This window comes from Cupressus sempervirens, chromosome 9 (genome assembly GCF_028749045.1).
Source record: "Cupressus sempervirens isolate cs-2001-9-10 chromosome 9, ASM2874904v1, whole genome shotgun sequence".
Classification (NCBI taxonomy): Eukaryota; Viridiplantae; Streptophyta; class Pinopsida; order Cupressales; family Cupressaceae; genus Cupressus; species Cupressus sempervirens.
Genome location: NC_143126.1, coordinates 725,577,366 through 725,586,738, shown reverse-complemented (window position 1 = coordinate 725,586,738; position 9,373 = coordinate 725,577,366). Strand labels below are relative to the sequence as shown.

General features: G+C 31.5%; 1 protein-coding gene across 1 annotated transcript in view; it reads left to right on the top strand.

The window, feature by feature from the left end:
- Nucleotides 1-2,168: 2,168 nt before the first annotated feature.
- Nucleotides 2,169-9,373, top strand: part of LOC149540767 (uncharacterized) — a 38,849-nt gene continuing 31,644 nt past the window's right edge. Inside the window, exons 1-3 of the mRNA XM_089799710.1 lie at nt 2,169-2,377; nt 4,831-4,908; nt 5,029-5,178. Of these exons, the coding sequence (XP_089655836.1) occupies nt 2,267-2,377; nt 4,831-4,908; nt 5,029-5,178 (339 nt within the window). The 5' untranslated portion in view covers nt 2,169-2,266. The remainder of the gene's footprint in view (nt 2,378-4,830; nt 4,909-5,028; nt 5,179-9,373) is intronic.

The window sequence follows — 9,373 nt, the reverse complement described above, 5'->3', positions numbered from 1 at the left end:
ACCTTCAACTGCTCTTTTAAATGCTGCAATTTCTTAAAGAATTTAAAGGCACACGAACCTTTACAATTAGGAGCTATTAACCAACATCCATACATAAGATTATATTTTAAATATCTACTTTTAACTATTATTTTTTTCTTATTTATTTAAAAAATAATTACTTGTGATCTCCACATTAGATTATGTTGTGATCTCTATTTATTAAACTTTTGATTTTTTAAATTGATTTAAGTTTTAGTTTTTAAATTAATTTAAATTATTTTTTTATATTAGTTTAGTTTTTTCTTTAAATATTATTTTTTCAGTTTCTATAATTTATTTAATCAGTAGAATATTTGTTAGAGATGTCGCTATTTTTTTTATTTTATTTTTTGTATTTCTCTTATTAATTTTTTGTAATAAATTTTTTTGATTTTTTTTTAAATGATTTTTTTTTTCATATTTGATAAATTGAATTTAATTGTAAAATCTTGAAATTATTGAACATGTTTCTCAATATTCAAATTTCCTAAATATTGTAAATTTTATATCTATACATTTTAATCTTCAAGTTTTTTATTTTTTTATTTTCATTTGAAAAAAACTTATATTTACATTATTTAATGTTCATTCTACATTTTTCTCTTAAGTCTCATCTCCTATCTACACACTCGTTACATGTACAAAAGCATGTGACTACTAGTTATAATTATATATTAACTAATTATATTGTAATGATTAAGAATAATTCTTTATCGAGTTTAATTCTGATTTGACATATTCTTTTCACAATCCTTTACAAACCTCTACAATGTAGATCTATTTTTTAAGGACATGTAAATATTACTACTAGTTATAATTATATATTAACTAATTATATTGTAATGATTAAGAATAATTCTTTATTGAGTTTAATTTTGATTTGACATATTCTTTTTACAATCCTTTACAAACCTCTACAATGTAGATCTATTTTTTAATGACATGTTAAAACTATCATTTAATATTTTATTAGAATGATGAAAGATATTATTCTCCACTTTTCCTTATCATAAAAGGAAAAAGATAAGATTGCAATTTTCTTCCTTCTTCAATAAGAAATAACAACTTTCTTTTTACTTTTTCTTGAAGAATATAAAAAGATCTTTTAAATTTGATATCTATGAACTTCTTTTTCCTTATCCATACAATATTTATTTATTGCTTCTTTCTTATCCATACAATATCTATTTTTTTATTTTTTCATATCTTTACAATATTCCAAATTTCCAAGATTATATGTTTTCTATAAAAGTATAATAGTTTTCAACCAAGTAAGACAATTAAAATTTTTCTCACAAGTTCAGATCACTATGAAAGTTGATAAGGATAAGTTCAAAAGACTCCTAAAGGATGGTCATGCTACTTTCTTCGATAACGAGGAGAATAATTGTTACTTCTCGAGGATGCATTTGGATAACCTTCAAACATTCAATCACACAATCAATCTTATCAGAAAGGAAGTAAAAAGGATTCAACAAGGAAATACTGGAGATATGATATACATGTTAAAGCAGATTCATGAGCAGAAAAGTATAGTCTGGATGGAAGGCCCTATGGCCTGGACAACTTGGATTGATACCTATGAGGATGTGCTTCATTAGTGGTTGTTGTTCTCTTCTTTTTTGATAGTTTGAGCCTATGTAGACTCTTTTTGTTGGGGTGGGGCTTGGCCTCTTGTTTCTGATACTTTGCGTCTCTCTTTGTATATTGAACTCTTTATTCTTAATTTTTAAAAACCAAGTAAAACAATTCTATGAATTATTAATTTGTTAATAGATATTATTGAACCTCACCAACTCATGAGATGAGAATCACATTTATATTTATTCATCATTGACCTTTGTATAATGTATTGTTGATATTAAACTTTATAATCTTAAATTTCTACCATTCTTTTCATTATTTTTTTCCCAAATATTATATTATTTTAAATTATTAATCAGTGTTGGATAAGAATATCCTTTAAAAAAAATTTAAAAATACTACTTTGAATATTCTTAAATAAATATACTAGTTTTATATCTTTGTTCCCTCCTCTTTAAAGAAAATTCTACTTTGAATACTCATACATTAATATACTACTTTTACTTTTATTTCTTATGTTCCCTCCTTTTCTACGTGCACCACTTATTTTTCAAAGAATTTTTCTTGCTTTCACAAGGCTAACATTGAAATAGAAGATCAGCAGTATGGCGTTGCTTGACTTCCTGGTTTGGTTTGAGTGGCAGTGAGAACGAAGAAGTGCATGGCAGACAAATTCATCGTCCAAGTCTGTAATTTATCTACTAAGGCAACCGAAAACGATGTTAAAGACTTCTTCTGCTATTGTGGAACTGTACTAAATGTAAAGCTAGAAAGATAAACTTTTTCCTTATGATACCCAATTTGGTTTCTGTATCTCTTGTTTATTCTTCTTTAAGATCATCAATTTGGAAGGAAGATTTTTTTGTCAATCATATCGGCGAAAAAACACCTTTGAAGTCAAGTTGATCTGTTCGGATAAATGGACTTCAATGTTTCTCGATCTATTGTAAAGAATCTTTTATGAACTCTTATTCGTGGAGAATTGATTCATTGTATTAAGCTGGTTTTGTTGTTATAAAGCTTCGACTAAAACATTAGTTAATCAGTAGCTATGAAATCTGAGAAAACTGTGTAAAAATATGCTATGTTTCAAAGAACATTTGCTTTATATAATATTTAGTTTAGGTCTAAATAAAGAAAAATCTCAACAAACTATTTTTTTTAAAGATAAAATGACGTTGAAGGGACCATACACTCTGCACGTGAGAAAGAAGAGCTCAAAATCTATACAAACTGTTAATGACCATTTTTCCAGTGTAGTTTTTCATGAAAATTTCACTTCAATCATCATCCTTTGTTATACCCTTTTTGGAATGAAAGTCTACTTCTGTCACCCTCTTCTCAACTGTTGGTTTTCTTCATCACTACTCTTTTACCATCTCTGCAAACCTTCCAGTTGTTTGGTTTCTTCTCTACTTTTTAACTAGCATTCGGAGCCTACTTGATATTTTTTTGTTCGTGCTCTTCTACTCATTTACCATTCCTGAAATCCTCTTGGATGTTTGGGATGTTTTCTCTCTGGCGCCTTTAACCTTTTCAACTCCTCTAATTTCTATCCCCGTCTTCTTTTCGTCCTTATTTTTTCACTGCAATCCTTCCAGCTGTTGTGTTAAACTAATTCATATTCTGTGGACCCGGCACTGCACTTTAAAGGCATTTTAACCATGACTGCTTGCACATTCAATTCCCATTACTCGTTGGCTTCCTCAAGTCACTCTTTTTACCATCTCGGAATCTTTATCTCTGATACCAAATGATGTGATGCACCTATAATTGTAACCATTTTCCTTCTCTCCTACATCTAATTACTCAGAGAACTCATTTAAGAACTTCCTTGTTTATGTTCTTTCAATTTACAGCTGTTAGAAGATTCTGGGTGCCAAAAAGATAAAAATGAAAAAGGTACGGCATTCAGGCCATTCAGTTGAATTAGGACAGAACAGAAAAATGTTCAAACAAGAATTTTCTTCAATTATTCTTCTATTCAAATACCATCGGCTAGAAAGTAAGCTGTCCTCCAGATATTCTTGTAAACAATTTCTTACCTGGAAAATTTTGATTCTATGGGTATCATCCTCGTTCCTTCTAAGTAATCACAGGGTTATTTCATGTGCGATTGAAATCCATTTTTTCTTTTGGGTTTACATAGCTGATTCAAATTGAATTAAGTCTATTACCGAGGTTTGTTCCATAGGCAAGTTCTTTCTATCGATCCATGATTTCTTAGTTTCTGTGACTAATACAGATCTTCATTGATTTCAAAGTATCCTATATTTTTATGACTACAGATCTTCATTGATTTCAAAGCATCCTATATTTTTATGACTAACATTGTTTTTTATAGAATATACATGTACCCTTTTATATAAGCACCTGATGAATTGACATGGAGCTTACCCCAAATGAAATATACTTGTTTCAGTCAACTAGATTTGATATACTGTCACAATTAACAAGTGATTTTGATTGAACTGATTCAATTATTTTCCATCCTTTTTAGAGATTGTTTAGGATCTTATACTTGGTGTCCATGTAAATCTACTGTTTGGACCAAGATTATGTGGAGAAATTTCCTTTTTGTTTTGAATCCACAGGGATATGCTCTTGTGCTTATTTTGTAGGGAAATTCGTTCTCCAAGCCACCTATTGGTACTTTTTCTATGCAAACAGTCCAGTTAAAATGTAGCTAAAATCTCTTGGCTCAGAGAGTAAAGGTCATTATGTCTTCGAAATCCTTTCCTCCAAGAGAGACTTCACAATATTCTTGTTTACGTCTATTAAAAATTATGGAAGTCAGGTGTTGATATTGAGCTGCAGCGCTGAAGATTTACAGAAATCACAATATTCATTGTATTAGTCTTTGAAGATTTTGTTTGTTTTAGTCATCCAGGATCAGACATCTGCATACACCAAATGTATAATATGCATTAGATAAAATATATAGACTTAATTATCAAGATTCAATATACAGAATTTACTAAAATTTTAACAATTGGTTAGTTCTTTTAAATGTTTAATCAAATTGTCAAATCTAAAATATGAGAATTGGTAAAGAGGATAGGGCATAAACCACAAATATGTTCTCTTCTCTGGTTTTATTCTTTGTATAAGTGGAGACTACTGATCAACAGAGAAGTAATTTCATTTAAGATGCACAAGGTTTATTTTTTTAAATGACGACCCCTAAGTTATCTTGGCTGTTGGTTCTTTCGGAATGATGATGGTAGTGCTGGAAAGTATGCACGAGTTGCATTTGTGACTTTTAAGGAGCCTTATGCTTTAGAAATTGCCGTTCTCTTGAGTGTAAGTTTTCTTCTTGCAAATCAGTAAAGTCATGAAATTATATATTATTTAAAAGGAGATTAGTTGATCATTCAGGGCTATTAATTTGTGTTTTTTCTGCCTCTGTGAATATTTGGACAGGGATCAAGCATCAGAGGTCAAGAAGTATGTATAGTTCCATGGGGAGGATCTGAGGATGCAGTTATGCGCTGGAAGAAGCAATCAATGGCCACCAAAACTTACACCAACTTGCCAGTAGAATGGCAGGAAAATGAGGAGGACAAACCAAAAGTATGCTCACTTTCTTTTTCTATATGATAATCACACATTTTCATAATTATTGTTTTCCTTTTGAAGAAAAAATAATTTTTTTCCTTCATGATCAGCTTAGAATAACTGAAGGTGTTGCTTTCAGTCAGTTTTCCTTGTTAATTGTGGAGATAGATTTATCACCTATTTATTTAGTTTCCTAATTGATTTCTTATATGTCCCAATTCACCCAAGACTTGAACCCTTTTCATGTGGCACATCACATTGAGTTATCTAATCACTTTTTGTTAGTTTGCTATGAGTTTCTTGTGTGTCTTAGTCCACCCAAGACTTGCACCGTTTTTCAAGTGCCCAAAAACAAAAGCACATTCCATTGAGTTTGATTTAATTGTTCTGGTAAAAGTTGAGGACATGCCTTTACCACTCCTGCAACCCAATGAATCCTAAGAAAAAATCAATATTCATGTTCCTTGTTTATTTTTCATTGATTTTCATCCTTGTCTTTCCGAGAGTTCATTTTCCAGTGCCTCTATTAGCCATTTTGATGGAAAACTGCAAGGAGACAATTCAAATTTTAAACCCTTGAGATTTTGTTATCTTGAGTTGTTGAAGGGTCAACCCTCAGGTTATTGATGCATTTGATTCTTATACCATTGTAGCTTGGACACTCAATATGTAGAGTCATTCATTTGCACAGCTCCAAAGTTACACAATAAACATATTTTGTCTTCCATTATTCCTTGGACTTTGCCCATCTCTTTTACATCAAAGTTGATGAGAGTTTGTTTATAATTGAACTATTGGCATTTTTTTCATTCCATTTGATTTCTGCCTCCATTGTAAGTTTCCTAAGGGCTCTCTCATCCTGGTGAGTTTCTTTGACCACATAGCTCAAATATTTTCACATATTTTTAATTTCCTAATAAATATTTGTTATTTGTGTTCTCTAATGTCCTACTTATCCACTTGATTTTTGTTTTGTTCGATCGATTTGTCTCATCTAACTTTGTTTTAAACTACCATACTTTAGCATAGGTTGATACTTGTCTATTATGTTTTCTAGATAGCCTAGTAGCTAGCTTAGCCATTGGTTTCAAAGAAGAGGTAACTGTGTTAGTTAAGTAGTTTATTTAGGGCTGAGATATAGTATAGGAATTTCTTGTGGTGGAGTGTTTTTTGATTCTCTCACATATTAACTGTCTAGGTCCAATGTATTGCTACCCTATACTCTACAATCTATGATTTTGTTTAGTCCGATCAATTTGTCTTGTCTAACTCTGTTTTACACTACCATTTTTTAGCATAGGTTAATATTTGTCTATTATGTTTTCTAGGTAACCTAGTGTCCAACTTAAAGCCATTGGTTTCAAAGAAGAGGTACCTGTGTTAGTGAAGTATTTTGTTTAGAGCTAAGATATAATATTGGAATTGCTTGTGGGTTTTTCAATTCTCTCATATATTAACTATCTAGGTCCAACGTATTGCCACCCTATACTCCACAATCCACACCTCTATAGTTCCATTGGCATGGCAAGCAACCCCAAAAGAATCCTTGTGGTATTTCAATTTGAAAAACCTTCCACAACTCTTCCATATCCTTATCTATTCTATATTGATTATAAGTTTTGCATCCTTCTGTTTTGTTCTTCTTGCAAGAATCCTAACAAATTTTACTGTGGAAAACAGGAACAAGATACTTATATTTTATTGTTAGCTATAACAACTTGCTCTAAAATAGAAAGTGTATCTGCATAGAGAGAAAATTGGGACTTAAGTTTTCTTGATGCCAACTTGGATCCCTAATTCAAGCATTGTCAATAACTGAGGATTGATTTTACAATTAAAAGGAGGTCAGTAGCATATGCAAGCAACTTCATGACTTATCTAACCAAGTGCATGTCCCCACCTCCAATTTTTTTTCTTTTCACTCTTCTATTTTGGTGTTGTCTAATCCAAAGATTTTGGGGAATAATATGAAACCTAGTTTGATGCCAACATTGCTTGTATAACATTTTGACAATTTTTAACTTAATCACAAGTCATGAAAGTTGTTTCTCAATACTGATGTAGTGTACCAATTTCCTCAACTCCACTCCATCGTTGCTGCTAGGAAGTATGTTAAGGTTTTCATGAAATCAATGAAGTAGAAAAACTTCTTGTCAATTATTACCCAAAACAAAATCGATCAGATACTCTAGAGTGATGCAATGATCAATTGTAGAGTGTTTAGTTTTAAAGCTTTCCTTCCCTATTGCCCATTTCCCTTTTTCTTCTCAACTGCTGATTCTACACTCCACTTTAATCCTAAATAAGCATGGAGGGAAAATGTTGGCCCTAATAATTTGGTAGTTATTGGCACCTCCACTTAAGCGGGGCATGAAAATTGTAGTTGTTAGTATGTTGGGGAATCCATCTTGAATTACGCCATTATTTTTGTGTAATATTAGAGATTAAAGTCCTTATTTTATGTGATGTCCCCTTCCTAATTTTCCCTAGATTCTTATCTAAAAGCACAATTGCAAAAATTATGGTTAAGGTTACATCTTAACAAGATATTCCTTCAAATATCATGATCCTGAATTTGAAGTCCACCATTATAATATAAATAACATATACAAATATACATCTATATATCCATTCAATCATTAGTGTTAGATCACATCATAATCATAAACTATCAATAACATTATTTAAGCATATTAAAGATTAGACAAGTGATTGGATAGATCTGCCCAAAGCCATTTCTACACTATGCCCAAGTGTGGATGTATACTAGAGCCCTCCTCTGGCTTGCTTAGTGTTTTTCTTGTACCCGCTTTCCCCATCAATGTCTCTTCCTCATAAAAGACACATGCCACTTGTTGATGTGATTTTTATGCCACTACAACATGCAAAATCAAATAGTTAGTGTTCTAGGATAAAACACCAAATCTCGTTGCTCTCTATTGAATAAAAATGCTCATATGCTAAACCATTGACATGGATTGTGTGATCAAATGAGACAGCCCTGAAATTCCTTCTTATTGTGGACTTTCGCTCAGTTATAATGATGTGATATTTTGGTTATCATGAAGGGACTTACACTATTCATTCAATGGATATCAACTAATTTAACCATTTCAAACAAAAAAAAACTGCAAAGGGAAAGGCTTTAGAAAGCTATTCTACTCCTAGAATGTATGAAATGATGAATGTCTTTGTGACTCTTCTTTATTTACTTTAGCCATCAATATCAAACAAAATAGTGTGATCTCCTAAGGTAGATTAAGATGTCCAAACTATCACTATCCATTGACAAATATCAATGTGCAAGAAATAATAAAAATGAAGCTCATAAATATGTCATTGAATTGCTCAAGGAAAACCTGCAATCAACAAGAAGCTAGTGGTTTGGTCTAAACAAGTTCATTAAAGATGCAAAATATCTTATATTCAACTAAACACTACTTCTAACCCCCATAAAATAAAATCTACTCTAAGTGAGGAAATATAGAAAATATTCAATACTCCAAAGCAAGAAAAGTAATCCACCATGAGGACCAACCATGAATTAGAAATTACATTGATAGCATTATGGCAACAATTTCTTCAAGTATCTCCTACTCTCTTTTCTATCTATAATCTAATAACTTACAAATGAGAAGGCCTTGGCCTTTTATGGTTGTTCAATTACAATAAAAGGTCAAGATCAATTCAAGATCAAGTGCCAAGACTAATTAGGGTTTCCAGCAACAAACATTTAATGTTGGCCTATTAAAAATGAGCACCCTTTGTGGGCTGATAAGAAAATTACATTACATTTATTGACCAATCAAAAAAGAGGCTAGGCAGAGGCACCGGATGCCTTTCACATGTATACTTGGCATAATATGATCAGTTGATCTTTGACATGTGGAGACTTGAGTTCTTTGATTGATTGGAAATGGATAGGCACCACATTAGCATTCTTAGCTTCCAATCTTTTGTTTAATTCCACTTCTCCATCTTCAAAATTTGGAAATCTTCTCATTGGCACAACCTTGAACTGGGATGAGCACCTTTGTTTCAAACCTCTATCTTGAACACCCGTTTATCTCCTTGATGAACAACTTGCAACTTGAATTTTTCGCTTTGAACTCACTTGATGTCATGCTCATGCCTCTAGAAAACATGCTTTCTTGTCATCTTCTTTCATTCCAGCTCCCACCTTGCAAAAATAAGAGGATATTTGCATTTA